Source organism: Perca flavescens, chromosome 5 (genome assembly GCF_004354835.1).
Source record: "Perca flavescens isolate YP-PL-M2 chromosome 5, PFLA_1.0, whole genome shotgun sequence".
Classification (NCBI taxonomy): Eukaryota; Metazoa; Chordata; class Actinopteri; order Perciformes; family Percidae; genus Perca; species Perca flavescens.
The window spans coordinates 27,621,824-27,639,331 of NC_041335.1; the positions used below are offsets into that span (position 1 = coordinate 27,621,824).

The following is a 17,508-nucleotide window of genomic DNA, read 5'->3' on the forward strand; positions in this document are numbered from 1 at the left end:
GCCGTCTGGTTGGTGTGTCGGGGGCTTTAGAACCAGTGGGAAACAGCTGGCCTGGTTTGCCCCAAAATCACCAGCACTTTAAACTCACTAACACTTAATAGCTCGTTTTAATCTGCACAAATGCGTGTAAAAAAACAAATTGTTGTCAACATGTTTGTTTTTTACCAATTAAAACGAGATAACATGTTTATTACAGTAGCAAGCTTTAGAGGTGCTGCTACCCGTTTCCCCCGCTTTCCCCCTAGGGATCAATAAAAAAGTATACAATTAAAATAAAATAATCATACAGCATAAGAGTGGTGTCAAGCTTCTCAACTAACTGCAAAATAACAAATAGGGTTATACCCACACTTCAAACTATTCCTTTAAATCTGGTTATGAAAACATTGTTACCAAGATATGTAGTGAGTGAGACATTTTACATTTGAATAAATAAATGCATCAAAAAAACTATAAATAAAAAAAACAAATACATGAATATGCTTAAATTTCGCTAAGAAAAATAAGACTAAACATACATAAATGAAGTAGAGTGTTGTGGGCAAACTCAAAATACGTTAAAATAGCCACCATGACATGAGCCTGCCCATATCTTTGACAAGCTCAGATCAGCTGATAATATCGTCCCAGCCAATAAATCGGCCAGGCTCAAAAATAAAAAATAAAACACTAACACTGATATCACAAAACGGATGCAAAATGGCACATCATGTACAAATCATTTTCAAGATATTTACAAAGCAGTAGAATAAACAAAAGAATGGCACATACTGTATAGCACACTGATGATTTGGGACACTTACAATAGTGAAATAAAATAACAATATTCATTCTTAAACAATAACCACAACGGAAATCAGTGTCCAACACAACAAAGAGAGAAATGCTGACAATTCTAATATGGCTGATTAAAGAGCCACTACAGTGTGTATATATTCACAGATGACAGTTTTTTTTGTAAAAAAAGTTTGTGCTCATAAAGCAAATGAAAATCCTGTCTGATAACAACAATGAAAACAGACATATGTAATAAATAGAGTGCACATGTACTGTAATTTCATGGTAAATGCTTAAATTGTTAGAAAAAGATGTGGTGGAGGGTGCAGTTGCCACGAGATTCAACTCTTTGTGAGTTTAGGCAGAAACAGGCGTAGAGGAAGTCGGCCTGAGATGTGGCACGCCCCCCCAAGTGAAATGATGGTACGGTATGTGCACAAAAAGCTTTCGACTGTTCAAAGACCTCTCACAACATCCATTAAAATCTCCGAGTCCTTTGGTTGGAAGGAGTTAGCCGTTTCCTGTGCTTGGTTGCGACGGTGGACTGTGTTAGTACAGGAGGTGTGCGAGGGGAGTCATGGTCGATAGCGAGGCACTCTTCATGCATCCTCCGGTAGCAGCTCACTGGGGAAACAGCAGGTCTCTCAGGGTCATCTTTTAAAAGGTTGATTATTTCGGATCCGAGGCTGAGAGACACGTAACGCACATGTACTATGGACTGCTGTTCTTGGCCAGAGACAAGCCTCCATCTGGGTGTGACAAACATGCTTTGTCGGCCCGGGCGGGGCTTACAGATTAAGGTGTCAGGGTGTCGAGGACCGATGTTTTCTTTTATTGATTTTTTTTAGAGGTGAGTCTCGTCTCTTGTCTCTGTGCCAAAGTCCTGCTGGTTCCTGGTGCTGCGGGCCTGCCCCACCTGGGAGTCCTCTGGCATGTGTGCCAGCGGGTCTGACCGGATAATGTACCTGTAAAGACAGTTAACATTGTCTGCCAGCATGAAGCAGTAAGTATGGATTAAAGTCTGGGCAGCACCATTTACTGGAAAATTATAGGCAGTCGCAACTTAAACGGTAGCTCACTGGTGGCACGCAGTATAGACTATATCCACAACGTTCCACTTCCGGGATTGCTCTGGAGCCGTCGGAAATTCTGCCGGATGTCAGTTACCTTCCGCTTTCTTTGTGTTGGCGTTCTAAACTCTGGTGGATTTATGAGGACTATATCTGGTCCTCAGATCTCTGCAGGGTAAATCCAGACAGCTAGCTAGACTATCTGTCCAATTGGGAGTTTCCTGTTGCACGTATAGACTGTCAATCTGTGGTTGCACGACTAAAACAACTTTTGAACGTACACGTTCCACCAAAACAAGTTCCTTCCCGAGGCTATTTTGCAGCAGCATCGGGGCTCCGTCCGGATCTTAGCGCCGCCCATGACGATTGTGATTGGTTTAAAGAAATGCCAATAAACCAGAGCACGTTTTTCTCCCATCCCGGAATGCCGTGTGGACTAGCAAGACCCTCCCCCGCAGCCCTGTGGAGGAAGGTCTGGCAATGCGAGACTACATACAGTATGACACGCAGCAAAACACCTGTGCGGTCTACTGGTCGGCATGCATCTATCGCATACTAAGTGGCCAAAATAGTATAATTAGTCATGCATGTTTTTAACGCGGGATCTTTACGACTTTACATGCCAAGTTATTGCTACTTAGAGGAAGTACAGCGTATTAGTTACAGTATAATTGCAGTTGTATTTATTTAAATGATACAATGATGCTCTGTGAGACGGCCGGTGTTAGTTGCATTCAATAACTCCTCATTCCATTTGAAATGAAATAATGTTGTTACCAAAGATAAATCTGCTGGACTTAAGGGGGGGAAAAAAAAAGAGAAAGTGGGGTTCTTACACAATGTCGTTGAGCTCCAGCATGGTGTCAGGAGGCGGATTGATTAGGACGTAGGACAGTGTGTTCTGGTGGTCGTTCATCTCGTCTGGAAAATGAGACAGAAGAGACCTTCAGAGGCACTCTGGTGCCCTCCCTCGTCCTCCTTCATTATACAGTACATCAGCCAGGAAATGAGCCCTCTGACCACTGAAATATGAGACTCTTGTTTTCAAGCTTCTAGTGAGGACGAAGGCAAAGTAGCCCACGTACCGTATCAGAGAAAGTATGGGAGATGCTCTTTTCCTAGTCTGGTTGTTAATCTAAGAGATGACTGTTACAACTGTTAACAATTACAATTTAACAATTAAATGGCATACTATAACAACAGATTTTTTTTTTTAATAATACAGTTTTGACGGGAAACAAACGGCTACATTTACAAATTGGTTTTGCATTTCATTCACTTAATATTTTGACTATAGCCAGACGGATACTGGAATTTTGAGGCCGATATTGACATCTAGGGGTTTAAAACACTGAATTACCTCAAACCTAGTACCCCAGTTTCTTATAACACATCGGCCTATACAACAACCAATACAGCAAATGGATTTATTTTTAACTATTTATTTTGGGTTTAAATCATATTGAATTCATATAATTATCAATTGTATTAATTTAGCTATGAATTTTTATTTAACTAAATATTAAATCTTTTTTATTTATTTTAAGTAGTATATGTAATGAAGTTTTTTTTATGTTTTAATATTTTGGCTTTCTATAAACAGTTACCTGTAAATCTGCATTAGGCTACATAAACAGTGAACATTTACAGTTGCAACAACATTCTTTTATTGATTTCACATTATAGTTAAGCTAGCCATGGAAAGTGTTTTACACTACGGAGATCTTATATTTTATGAAGAATCAATAAGAGGAAACTGACTTAACATTCATTCACCTGATGAGTCATATTACTCTGTGTGTGTGTGTGTGTGTGTGTGTGTGTGTGTGTGTGTGTGTGTGTGTGTGTGTGTGTGTGTGTGTGTGTGTACAGTATGTGTGTTATTTATGTATGTGTGCTGTGTGCTCTCTGGCGGCGGCTCCTACTTGCGTTACGTGATGGACGGAGAAAGGAAAAGGAGGGCACATGTGTCTCCATGACAACCCACCTGCTTGTGGCCCTTTATAAAGCCAGGCGGGGTGGAAGAGAGAGAAGGGCTAACCGTTACTGACAGGGCACTTTGTGGAACAGGGGGAGGCCCATGCTGCCTGCTGACTGAAACAGCACCCCATGCGCAGCTTCAGAACAGAGCCAACATGCAGACAGCGTCCGCGGCTACGCCACAAGTCGATCTCCATCGCATTCCTTTTTTTTTTTTTCTGTATTTTTCTTCTGCGCATTCCACACTGGACCAAGGCGGCAGGTTGCCATGCCAACGGACAACACTCAGCCCCCACGACCCCCCTCCCCAATCCCACCCCCACCCGCCCGTCCCGCCCAGAGTGACACCCCCACAGACACAGAGAGAGACATGCTCCAGCATCCGTCAAGACTGAAACCAAACGCAGAGCGACTCGAACCAAACCGAGTGAAGCAGAACACATTGGGAGTGTGAGAGTGGAAGAGGTCAACCTCTCATTTGTAAGTTACATTGTTTTCTAGAACACTAAACATGATCAGCAAGTGGAGGGAAAATATGCTTGCATGATTTATGGGAGTGATGTTAAGGACTGTACCAATTTGTTTCCCACTCTAATTCACACATTGTTATTGTAGACTACTCGGTGTATTAACTATAGATTATACCATGGTCACAGAAAATATTCTTTTCTGATTAGTGGGCAGTTAAAACAAAGAAACCTTACATATACAGTGCAGTCAGAAAGTATTAAGTCAGTGGTGTTTTTTTTATATTTTCTTTTTTTATAGTTGTGGCTCTGTAGTCCAGGACGATGAAACTGTGACTTTGAGTTGCTGGTGTTTGAGGCTGTTTGTTCATGAACAGTCTTGCTTAATTTCAGGACATAGCAGCAGACTATAGATCCTAACCACACCGACCAACCAACAGCCCTTACTAAAGACCAGACTGAAGGCAAAAAGCCCCTCAAACAAGTAAGAAATAAAAATGGTCTAGATTTCAATGAGTATTTAATGCAAGAAATTAATATTATATTTATTATGGTGGGTGTTAATCAACACTAGTAATGAAATAAATACTAACAAGATATATTCTGGAATTTATTAGTGTTTAGGTTGGTCTCTTTGTCAGTAAGTTTGGTCAAGATTGCGATCGTACGGCTACCACTTGGGGCGGCAGAAGCTGGAGGTTTCAGCCATTTATCAGCTTTTCCGCTAACTGTTTACTTTCCTGGCCGCTTGCTAACTCACTTCAATTGTGCACTTTAGAAGTTAAACCACCGGGTTTATTTCACGCACACAAATTGTTCTTTGGAAATCCAGAGTGCACTTTAGAAGTTTAACCACTGGAGGTCAGCAAAAACAAAATGTTCAGCTGATATAGGTTCTTCTTTAGGTTCAATGTGCTGGAGTACGGAGCCATGGCAACTAATCAACCACCACTATAAATCAGTGCACAAGCTCTACTTAAACTGAACTAAAGCAGCAGTGCTAATCATGCATTACATTAACTGAAAACAAACTTTAAGAAATGAATGACAATCCATCACAATCTCTTTTTGCCTGTGGTTACATGGCCATGGTATAAGTGCGAAAATACACCTAGAGGTGTCCTGATATATGGAAATAAGAGGCAAAATGGTGGTGAAGAACGCATTTTCCTCTACCGCTGACTGATCTCATAAAGTGGCGTATGTATGACACCGCAATTTGTATGCCATTTTGGTGTGTTATCAAGACGCATAATCGCTTTTTAGCGTGTTTATCAACGCCGTTCGGCTGTCGTTGACCTACATTACGTGTGAATTTTCGCCGTAGCGAGCAGTATGAAAGGACGTAAGTCCGCAGAGGTAGGTTGGTTGGGGTGGTGGATGGGTAAAACACATTTTTTTAAGCCTTCCCCAATGTTTCTTTCCTAAACCCAACCATTTATTGTATTCCTAAGCGTGTGACATTGGTCACTGTCGTGTTTTTGTGTTACTAAAGCCTTTCCCAATGTAAACCCAACCTTTTTTTTTTTTTTTTTTTTTTTTTTACACGCGTGTGACGTTGTTCTCACAATAGTACGGTATGTATGTTTACATCCGCTGTATACAGCATAGACATACACGTGGATAGCTCAAAATGCATACAGATAACACGCCATTTGGCTTTAGGAAAGTGGCGTGTACGTTTACGCAAAGTCATGATGCCATGTTGTCTACCAAGTTCTTTATTTTCTGCATCAGGACACCTCCGATACCCACATTATTCTTTATACATCTAAGCTATACATTTAGATTTTACATCTAACCTTCCATCCACAGACATAATGCGTTCCGCTCCACTCTTTAAGCCATACTCTGATGCCCTGCTGTACTCTAGCCATTTGGAACGTCACCTCACGGAAACACAGAACAGAAAAGACCAGGTAGAGAGAGAGAGATAGTAGAGCGAGATAGTGAGAGATTGGCTGCTGATCTACCACTCATTCTAGCAGAACATACACACGCAAACACACTCATGCAGTAGAGTTGCGGTACTGCGATCAACCAGCTAACCTGAAGGCCTGGTCCCCTCTGTATACGGGTGCTCTGAAATGTCCTGCAACTCTAAGCAATGGTATTCACTGTTAACCTCAATATCCTAATTTGGTCATTTATATTTAACTGCAAATACTATAATCAACCAAAAAAAGATCAAACTAAATGGGGAAGAAAAAAAAAAACATCTAAAAATGGATATATCTAGTTCTGTGGATAAATGCAGTGCACTAATCTTCAAAGGATGCTGGTGAAAGGACAAATTCCTTTCTCCTCAAGATGGAACGTAACCATTCACATTGTCGTAAATGAGTTATAAACAGCACACAGAATTACCTTGCAAATATCCTAGATTTACTCGATTCATGACATCGCTCGCAGTGAGATTAGAAACATCCTCTACAAGCCAAAGGAGGGAAGACAGAAGAGTCAGAGTCAGAGAGAGAGAGAGGGGAGGAGGAGGAGAGGAACAGAGGAGGGGGGAAACAAGAAAAAGAAATAAATCAGGCAGGCAGCGAATGCATTTGAAGTTTCAAAAAGAACTTTAAAAAAAAAAAAAAAAAAAAAAAAAAAGTGAGAGCGATGCAAAGAAGCCATGCATTGGTGTGTGCACAGAATCACTTCCAAATTGTTCATTTGCCACATGTTGTGATCCTGTTGCAGTAATCCTCACTGACATTCATGGTTCATAAGATGATCTTGAGCTTTTACGGTTCTTCCTGAAACGTATTTAATTGACACGTTACATAATGTTTAGTTAGTGATGTAGTTGATGTAAAGTGCAACACATCTGGAGCATGATTCTGCTTTTGTTTCGAAGCGTGAAGCTGGGAGGAGAGAAAAACTAAAGAAGTAAGTAAAGTACAGAAGTGAGCAGATAAGAGTGCAGGCAATTGCAGTCTGTGATCCAATGCAATTGAGACAAGGTTTGGTGCTGCTGCATCTCCATGCGTGACGTGTTCACATCTACATAGTGGTATGACCATGACTGAAGTGGTGTGTATGTGTGATGGCACGTGGGGCAAGAGTTTGATGAGTGCGATACTGACTTGAGAAAATGATGTTTTCTGAAGGTTAATGATGATGTACTGCGATGTTGTTGATCTGTACTATCAAGACGCACAGCACATGGTAAGATGAGATCAAATGAGATAAAATGACTGGAATACAGATTGGAGTTTTTCCAAACACGGCTGCTTTCATGGATGAAATAATGTTATTGGTTGAGAGTGGGTGAGGCAAAATAATCACCTAAACTCAGCTTTTTCTATTGAGTAGAAAGTAGATTTGAGTCTGTCCTTGCTCAGAGAAGCAGGTCTGATTGGAGCTCATGCTTTGCTATGACTAGTTTTGGTCCTTTTTGAGTCAGTGAATGCAACCTAAGTAGAGCTAACATGGCTACTAATCTAAACAATGTAAAATTATAAAAGGATAAAACCCGAACTAAATGATTATTATTGATAAATCGTATTGTCTATAACATGTCAGAAAATTGACATATCTAAATATCTTTTGTCTGACCAACGGTCCAAAACACAAAGAGATTCAATTTAATAATCATAGAAACAAGTGAAGCTGGAGCCAGCTAATTATATATATATATATATATATATATATATATATATATATATATATATATATATATATATATATATATATATATATATATATATATATATATATATATATATATATATATATATATATATATATATAAAAAAAAAAAAGGTGAGTCTGCAATTCTAATCCAATACACTGCAAATGGGAAACAAAGTGGCTCAGACGAGCCACACAACACTGTTCCGTTTGTGCTTGTTCCCGGGACAGGAGAAAGCACATGGATGTATAAAGGCAGTGGGAGCGAGAGGGACACTAAATCTGGCACATGCTAACGTTCTGTAAGAGCGGCGATGGGAGGGGTGCATTTGTTTGGGTGTTGAGTTCAAATATGAACATATGACCATGATCTTTATCCAGAATCGCAGACTCCACCTTTAAATGATTAATTGATTATCATAAATCGATTAATCAACAAACTGTTTCAGCTCTACATGGCTTATGCGGTTTACTTGCTCTTGCTGCTAAAAGAGAAAAATACTGTAATGTAGATTAGCTAATTGACCCTAGACTGTAGTTCAAACCAGCCATACAAGCCCACAGCTTCACATGTAACATTGGTAGCTAGCCTGCTAAACCTTCCATAACTATGATCATGAATGTATAAAAAAGGGACACCACCATTTTTTTTCTTTTTCATCATTTTCATTTCAGTTTCTCTTACGTTTTCTCACCTTAAAGCGCTGAGATTCTTACGCTCTACCCACTGAGGTTTCACTCAACAATTACATTATTTCTGCCTCGTGCTGCTGCAGCCTTAAAGAAATGTTTAAAGAACTGAAACTCCAATCTGCAAGAAACATTATCATTTTCATGATTATGAGCTAATGATTAAATAATTATAAACAAAATGAAAATAATTGAATTCATTTATAGTTAATAACCACTTTTACTGTATTTAGTCTTGCTATAAAACAAGTACCGGTAATATAGTTAACTATTGCATTGAATTACCTTAAGTCATCAACTTTTACATAAAGATAAGACTGCCCATCACTTTTCTAAATCTCACGCCATCAGCTGTTCCACTCACCGTATCCCACGGTGGGCAGGCCCAGATGCTTCATGCGATTCTTGACCAGCTCCGACAGCTCCTGTCGCTCGGAGCGTCGGTACAGGTTGAGTCTCTGCTGCGAGATACGCTCTGCCCTGCTGGACGGTTTGGTGCTCTTCCTGCTCAGCCGCCGGGCCCACTGCATGCTCTTCTTCCTCAGCAGAGGGTGCTCCGATTGGTCGCTCGCCGAGGAGTTTCTGTGGGCGGTCTTCTCCTTCCAGGACTCTCTGTGCTCGCGATGCTCCTCGCCCTGCTGTGTGTTGATGGACACCTGAGACTGGGAAAGCATCGTGACAGTGTTAACGCTGGATACTATGGGTGAATGGGTTTGTGTAGGCTTGACTGTTTTGTCATTTGTGTTTTTTTTTTTTTTTTTAAGAAATATCTGCCTGCATGTCACTAAAAGCAAACTTCCATCTTTTATGCTTTTGTAGGTGCCATTTCCAGGTGATTGCATTATAAAGATGTGAGGTTATCAGCTTTACATATTTGATAAAGCCAGGAAAATGCCAGTCAGGTATTTTTCATCTTTGCATGCTTTAAACAGAAGGTGAATATCCAAACTAAAAACAAGCCCGTTTGGATCTTACCTGTGCGTTACTGCCCTTGCACTGAAACGAGACGGACAAACAGACATCCAAACAAAAATAGATGCAATGAGAGACAGGGGCATCCAAAGCGAACAAAATCATCAAAAGTCAGCTCATTAAATAGTAAATATGGAGTATTTACTATTTTAATATTCACTATTAAAATGGTGGGAAATTAACATTAGCCAGCAATGGTACATTTCTGGTTTATGGCTGGTGAGTTTATGTCTTATACTAGCCACCTACGTAACCTGCCAAATATTATTTAGAGGCAGATTTCTATTCTAATAATCACACACTGGTTATTAAACTAGTTAAAAGTAACTGGGAACTTTTTGTTGGCAATGCATCAAAAACTGTGAGAAAATGTTAATTTCCTTATGCTTGGTGAAAAGAAAAAAAGCCGTTAAAAAAACAAATATAGCAAGGAAGAATTGACAAAAATTTCAATTTGGAAAAGAGAGCAAAATAGGAGGAAAATGAAAAGTGACCATGAGGGAAAGATATTTTAGGAGGAGAGAAATGAAAGCAGAAAAAATGCAACGCAAGGAAGGACATCGTGACATTTTTAAAAAGACAGAAGGTGAAAAAGAAGAAGGAATGAAGAAAACACAAAATGAGGGAATGAATAATAGAAGGAAGTTAAAGCGGCAGTAGTGTCTCGGCTAAAGCCAAACCAAAAGCCAAAGCCAAACCGAGGTCTCAGATGTTAGTTATCTGATCAAACTGAACTTGCCTCTGAGGTTGAGAACATGTGCGACTCGGTGCGGTAGATCCCTATGGGGATCTCGGCGCTGGAGGAACAAAGCTTCTGGAAGAGTCTGCCGTAAGTCCTGATCCACAGGTCCTCCTCCGTGATCTTCATCTGAGGACGGAGAAAGAGAATCAAGTAGATACAAGCACAAACTCATTCACTCAAACTTACAAGTGCTTATTAGCACTATGAACAGTCCTACTTACAGCACACAGGTACCCAGAGCCAGGCGTGGTGTCTAGACCGAGGAGAAGCCTCGCTATAGCGATCATATAGTCCTTAACGAACGACTGCAAAAACAGAGAATGACTGGGTTGAACTGTAGTAAACAAGCCCAGCCATGAACAACTTCTGCAGCAATTAGGGTTAGACAATTATCTTTATATGCTTCCTAACATATTGGGCAACTCAAGCCTATTTAATAATTTAAAAAACAATCAGATGCTCCCACACTGTTTCATTACATACATCTGTGTTCATTGCAGGCGAGAAATTACTCTGGATTTCCCAAGTACAATTTGTATGCATGAAATATAATTCAATATTTATTTAGACATATTTCATAATTAACCCCATGTGCAAGCCAAGTCAGACCGTTTGTTATCCCACCTGGTAAAGCAGTGTATCCAACATGCTGATGCTGAACACTCTGCCTGCAGCAAACGGCAGCCGGAACATAAAGGCCAAGTTGGAGCCCTTATCACGCTCTATCTGAAGACAGAAACACAAAGAAAATATTTTAGGAACAGAGCAACCAGATGATACAATCTCACCTTTTCCTGTCGGTTTGCTGGACTATTGCTCTTTTGCGCTATCTCCAGGAAGACTTACAGTATGTGAAAATGAAAAAGGCCTGTTTTGAGCTCTGAAATCTTTAGTGGAGAGACACGATTTTAAAACACTGTGAAGATGAAAGCTATCACTGTAGGCAGGAACACATGAAAGATTCAGGAAGGCAAAAAGAAGCAACCATGATCGAGAGTCAAGATACTACTAAAACTCATGAACTTTGGTAAAAAGTCTGGTTATTAGCTCATCAAATAAACATGAAAAAAACATGTGAGTGAGAGAAAAAAAAAAACCATTAAACTGCTACAGATTATTATACATTATCCAGCTCTGACAGGTCTTTCGAAAACACACTTGTCACAGAAAAGAAAAAAGAAATTTCAAAGACAATGCCAGGTAGCCATAACATGGCTCTCCCTTCTCAACAGCTCACCTTCTCCAGTTTGGAGAGAGCGAGTGAGTAGCAGTCCTTGGCTCTGAACTGCATGAACCTCATGTTGGACGGGTGTGTGAGCTCAGTGATGATGCTGAGACTGGGGAACAACCTGAGCGAGGGGGGGCATGAAAGAAAGAGGGGATGTTAGTGGAGAGATGAAATGCTTTGTGCTGAGGGGAAGACCCTGTGTGGCAGTGATGCATGCTTTTAATTTTGGTTGTTAAATAAATAAAAGAGAACTTTTGGCAACTGTAGTTTGTCTCGGAGATGAACTCATTCACTATTCTGGCAAACTCCGAAAAAAACAACAACAACATTTACTTTACTTTCTTACTGAGAATAGATAAGGAAGTTAATCAAGTGGAGTGGTCTGGTGCACATTTGATCCAGAACTAGGAACCTCAAACATAAACAGCCACTGACGGTACCAACTGTTTCCTGTATGTTTCTACCGAGTGAAATGTGTTACCTGAACATTGTCTGGACGTTGACGATGGTCTTAGCGTCTGCCATGTAGTCCTCCTCAGCACTCATGGTGCTCTCCTTGTCCACTACCACTAAGTTGTCAGCGTAGATTATGCCACACTGTAGCAGGTTGTCCAAGCTGGTCCATTCACAAAACAACAGTGTTTATTACCGCGTGACATGTCAGGAAATGTCTCCCCTTGGATAATATAACAATGGAATAACATCTATCTGTAATGTCTGCAATGTCTGTAATGTCTAAAAAGAAATCGACTAAGTAGCACATCAGCAATAGCTGCTCTTTATTTTTGTTGTGAATCCTTCCTTTAGTCAGAGCCTGAAACTAGATGTTGTGATGGCCTTAGCCCACTAAGGATTATGTTGCATTTTATTCATGATGCATGCATGCAAGTTGTGTTGTGTTGTACTGCTGGTAGCTCTATTAAAAAAAAAAAACAGTGAGCAGGTTTTAATAATCCAAAACACATACCTATCGATCGTGCCTTTCATGTAGTAAACCATTGGAAAGCAGCAAATGGCCTCCAAAAAGTGGTTGTCTGGCCTGCGGAAAACAGGAAACATCACAAATAAGAGCCTCTCACACTAATTATCTCTGTAAAACCCCAGTGACAGAATAGGACAGTGTTGCTGTAATTTCCTGAAAGTTGCATGTTGATCAGGGTGGGGGCAGATGCCGTTTTCAACTGTATTAATTGATGGTTTACTAGCCAACAAATATATGTTTAATTCTTAAATTCAATGGGAGGATTTCACTGGTTGCTATGGAAACCCACGAGGCTGTCACTTAGCCAGAGCTTTCCTGGCTCTCTGTCTGTGTAGTTTATCAGCTTCAGTGACTGTAGAGATTTGGCTGAAGTTAATGAAACTCACAGGGAGTTTGAGCGGCATGGAACACTGCAATACACACACATTTCTATACATACCCAAACACACAAATAGGCTTTCTTATGCAGAGAGATGTTGTTTATGAATAATGCAAAAAGCTATTTCTTTTATTTTGAAGCAAGCTAACCCATAGTTCCAGCTTTGCTCTACTGAAAGATGTTTTGTTCTTTTAAATTGCAAGCATACAAAGCACTGGCACATTTTTTTTTCCTCTTTCAAAATCTCATGCGTCCACAAACAAATGCAAATATATGCTAACACACAAATAGGCACACATAGAGCCATTTCTTTACATCATGCAGAACGGCTTTTTATTAATAATGTAAAAAAAAAATTCTATATCCTGAGGTAACCCCATATACTTCAAGCCATAATGACCAACTCTACTATACTGCGGGCAATTCTGTCATGTGCTCATATTAAAGTAGCAGATGATTTTTTATCAATGTCGAACTCTGAAATCACTGAAGTACTAATAAACAAGGCAATTGCAAACAAAGTTCTCCTATCAATAAACCTTTATCAACATCAATGTACAGTTGTGTTTATCGGTCTAATATCTATCAACATGTGATCTCATCTTTATTGTGTACATGATCATAGATATAGGTAGTACATGTGTTAGAGGCCCGTTACATAAAACACATTACTCTTGAGTTTTTGATGTTATTGTGAAAATGTCAGGGAGTTTAGATCCCTGTAGGAGTAGGAACAAACAAACAAACAAACAAACAGGGCAGTTAAAAGTCTTACATGTTGTCCAGCAGCAGCACTATGGGGTTGAGCTCCTTCCTGGGCCGATAGTAAGCGCGCAGAGGGACGATGAAGTTGTAGAGACCGTTTCCGGCCGTCTCCGCAGACACAATAATCAGCTTATTCTTGAAGCCGTATGCCTTGGCATCCTCGAAGCTGCTATGTGTGCAGCCCTGGATGGAGACAGACAATTCAACAGAAAGTCAGTCAGGTTTTAGTTGTGCTGTGCTCTAACGAGATACGTCACATAACATAACATAACAGGGTTTTTTTTATATAAAAAAGATGGTGATAAAAAGGAAAATGCATGTTTGTTTTTTTAAATGTTTTTTTTCTGCGTGTGAATTCACCTTGTCGAGACGAAGGCAGCAGAATGAAGCTTTCTGTGGCAGGAGGTGGCACAGAGTTGGAGAGCTGCCGATGTAGGGCGAGTTGGGAGGGTAGCCCTTCACAAAACTGACGGAAAAAAACAAGAAATGCCTCTGAGGAAAAACTCCTATCAAACTTTAACAACATTATCATTACGTAGTGTTAAAGAACTGGAGTGAAAACCTAGTGGTGGGCAGATCAAGGCTAACCACCTCAAAACCAACGCTGATTGGCCCGGTCGTTTGGCTAACGGCTCCAAATTTTCTCTGCCTCAAGATGCCAGACTGATCTACGAGTGGAAAACTGGAGCTCGCGAGATCAGGACGGTCTCACGAGGCTAAAGTAGTGGTGGGCAGATTGAGGCTTCGTGAAACAATGAAACCGTTGAAGCAAATGTGCCATATTGTGTCGAGGCTTCGAAACAATCCGACACCCGTCTCAACGATGACACCTAGTGGCCACTTGCAGGTGTTGATCTAAAACAACCTTGACAATGAGCCATTTTTTATTATTGTATTTTTCTAATATGTGAAGCTTGTAACCTGTAGGCTCCTCACTGTGCATAATGTTATTTTGGTCATGACAAAATAATATTAATAAAAGAAATCAAGCCACAATGTCTCAATTCTTTATAGATTTTTATTCAAAAATATGAATGTCCCAACAGTTTATTATATTTCAATCCTAATTATCTATCCATATCTATATATCTCTATCTATATCTATATATCTATCTATCTGTGTATCTATATATGTATCTACCTATCAATATGTTAATGTGTCACTATGTATACTCTGTCTGTCTCTAGCATATCAGTCAATGTGTAAATTTAAATGTAAGCCTAAATATAACTAAACAACTCGCACTATGAATGTCACTATATCACCAAAAATCCGCTATCTCAAAATCAAACTCCTCTCACAAAAACCCACGAGGTCAAGATGCGTTGACTTCACTTTTATACTGATGTGCGATTGTGTGTTCCCGACCCTGTCAATCAAACGCTGATTCATGCCACCTGTTGAAACACTTGTGAAACACTCCGATGTTTCATTTAGCCGTAGTCACGTGACATGGGTGTTTTGAATCACGCTTTGAATCAGTGTTTCGAAACATCTGCGCTTCGGGATCTCGACAAAGCTTCGGAACGTCAGTTTCACTTCAGCCATCCCTATGAAAACCTTGACGGATATATTCTGCAAAAACTAGCTTAGTATAAGATATTTACAAGTAATGCTGCTCTTCATCTATGAAAAGAGTTTCCTTCTTCTCCACAGTTAAAAACACTGTTAAACACACAGTAATAGTGTGGACTTTAACGAGGGAAAATAATTAAAAAATGTACTGATACATGATGGTATAAAGGGAATATCACTGAATCCTTCTTCATCAATTCTATCATTATTTCATTATAATAAATATCACCATTAATTACAATGTTTTTGAATTTCATCCTTGCTGTTCATTTTAAGATTCTGCTGCAGTTTTAAATTACTAAGTTCTCTTAGCCTGAAGGACTCATTCCTGCTCAACACCAACTACATCAACAATTGCAATGTTCTTGTAGTCAGTTTAGTTTTAATCGTGACTTATTTTGTTTGTCAATTTGGTCCTGTGTCCCATGATTTGTCAAGTGCCAGCTGCTATTGCCCAGATCAGTTTCATGGTGCCCTCTAGTTTGCCAATAAAAGAGATTCTTACTTTGTTAATAGAAGTCATCAAAAACCGGATCGCCACATGATGGCACTGTGGGACTTTAAGATGCGTGTTGTGTTTCCTACAGACAATGTTGTTGTCTTTATCTCCCCAACTACTGTGTCTGACAACTCTTAAGGAAGAAAAACTACCCAAGTGTCATGGGGCACAGTAATAGAGGCTCAGAGGGTAAGAGGACAATGTTATGTCCAACTTTGTGAGATTAACTAACAGTTACTTTTCAAAAAGACTTGTATGAGCTGAGGTACAGACTGTGAGGCACAGAGGCACAAGCAATCTATCCTAAACTTTACTCCGTTGTAATGAAACCACATACAGAGAAAAGAGTAGAACTTAAGCTGCTGAGAGAAGCTGAATCCTCAGACTTGCTGAATTGCTATCATGGCGACTGATAGGTCAGCCTTGAGGGGTGAGGATCTATGTAAGGACACACAGCATGAGCTTCACTCAAAAGGGGAAAGTGCTGACCCTCCCTGTCATGACATACACATTCATCACCGCCATGTCCCAACCTTACGGCATCATGACACACAGATTACATGCCTATACCCAACCCATCCATCTCTCCTCCTACAACCACTGAGCCATAAAGAAGAGGAGGACAGCTGACATCCATCAAGTATAGAGCAGAGGACGCCTGAACTATGAGGACATTTCACTTTTTTACTGCCGCAAGACAAGACATGCTGGGCTCTTCTCAATTCTCTTTATTTTGTAACTCCTCGTCTACTCTCTCCTCCGTCATCCTGCCTGTGACCCGGAAATCAATATCAGCGCGCCATCTTGAAGGATGTCTCAATTCCAAAAATGCATCTCAAAAGGAGAGAGGAGGCTTGCCAGAGGAGCTATGAGGGAAAGTCTTTGTAGCACCAGTGACGTATAAAATGCCCATGACACACAGCTGTAATATACAAACCATGGCAGCTGTGTCACACGTCATATTTAGTCAACGTTGCTTTCAAAATGACGTTTTACCAAAAATGTCTCATTTTGTTAAGACATCCCATGTCTGCTTGTTGCCTCGATTTCTCTCTCCTCGAGTATCTTCCTTTGCTTCCTTCGCTCGCATCTCAGGTTAGAGGGACTAAAACGTGAGGAGAGGAGGCGAGGAAAGGAATCGAGGATGTACACAAATAAAAAGAGGGGACTGTACACTAACCACCAAATCTCTTTGGGTCAATAACATCACTTACTCTGACCCTACGGAGCCCTCGTCGTCAGATTGGTTGGTCTCATCCTCTGATTGGTCGCTGAGGAGGTCGCAGGGCAGAATGGCAGAGGAGTCGGTGATCTCTAGGACAGGCGCGATGCTCGGCCTGCGGCTTCCAGAGCCGTTCTCAGTCGGCAAGGTCAGCTTGCCGCTTTCCTCGGGAGGATCAGGGTTCTGGAGATCTATGGCTACAGTGCCTGAGAATGACACAAGGTTATCGTAGGTAGCAGCGAACTACACGGCCATTTAGAAATGGTGCGTGAGACTTTTACTGTAATGTGTTGTTAAGTCAACAGTGAATGTTCGTCTTAGAAAACGCAGCTTTTTCATATTGTAAAGTAATAAGGTCCATGTTTAGCTTGTTCAGCATCTTTGCCACACACAATCCTATCACTCATCATCTTTAGCTCAGCTGAGTTTGAGGAGAAAATGTGTTGCTTTCTGAATCATGTAATAGTACTCTCAAGCTACAACAAATGGCATGCAAACAGTATTGACATTGTGTTTGTCAATAAATATGTCC

General features: G+C 40.4%; 1 protein-coding gene across 7 annotated transcripts in view; it reads right to left on the minus strand.

Annotated features, from left to right (window-relative positions):
• Window positions 1-240: 240 nt before the first annotated feature.
• kcnt1b (potassium sodium-activated channel subfamily T member 1b) overlaps window positions 241-17,508 on the minus strand; it is a 69,742-nt gene continuing 52,474 nt past the window's right edge. For 5 of the 7 annotated variants that reach the window (XM_028577267.1, XM_028577265.1, XM_028577268.1 and 2 more), the window contains 14 exons: window positions 16,969-17,182; window positions 14,040-14,145; window positions 13,690-13,862; window positions 12,521-12,592; window positions 12,035-12,169; window positions 11,563-11,674; window positions 10,950-11,051; window positions 10,547-10,630; window positions 10,323-10,451; window positions 9,587-9,607; window positions 8,976-9,273; window positions 6,662-6,724; window positions 2,684-2,768; window positions 241-1,742 (listed from right to left, as the gene is read on the minus strand). In XM_028577267.1, the coding sequence (XP_028433068.1) occupies window positions 1,622-1,742; window positions 2,684-2,768; window positions 6,662-6,724; window positions 8,976-9,273; window positions 9,587-9,607; window positions 10,323-10,451; window positions 10,547-10,630; window positions 10,950-11,051; window positions 11,563-11,674; window positions 12,035-12,169; window positions 12,521-12,592; window positions 13,690-13,862; window positions 14,040-14,145; window positions 16,969-17,182 (1,715 nt within the window). In that variant the 3' untranslated portion in view covers window positions 241-1,621. The remainder of the gene's footprint in view (window positions 1,743-2,683; window positions 2,769-6,661; window positions 6,725-8,975; window positions 9,274-9,586; window positions 9,608-10,322; window positions 10,452-10,546; window positions 10,631-10,949; window positions 11,052-11,562; window positions 11,675-12,034; window positions 12,170-12,520; window positions 12,593-13,689; window positions 13,863-14,039; window positions 14,146-16,968; window positions 17,183-17,508) is intronic. The other 2 variants (XM_028577272.1, XM_028577269.1) reach the window with 1 other exon arrangement.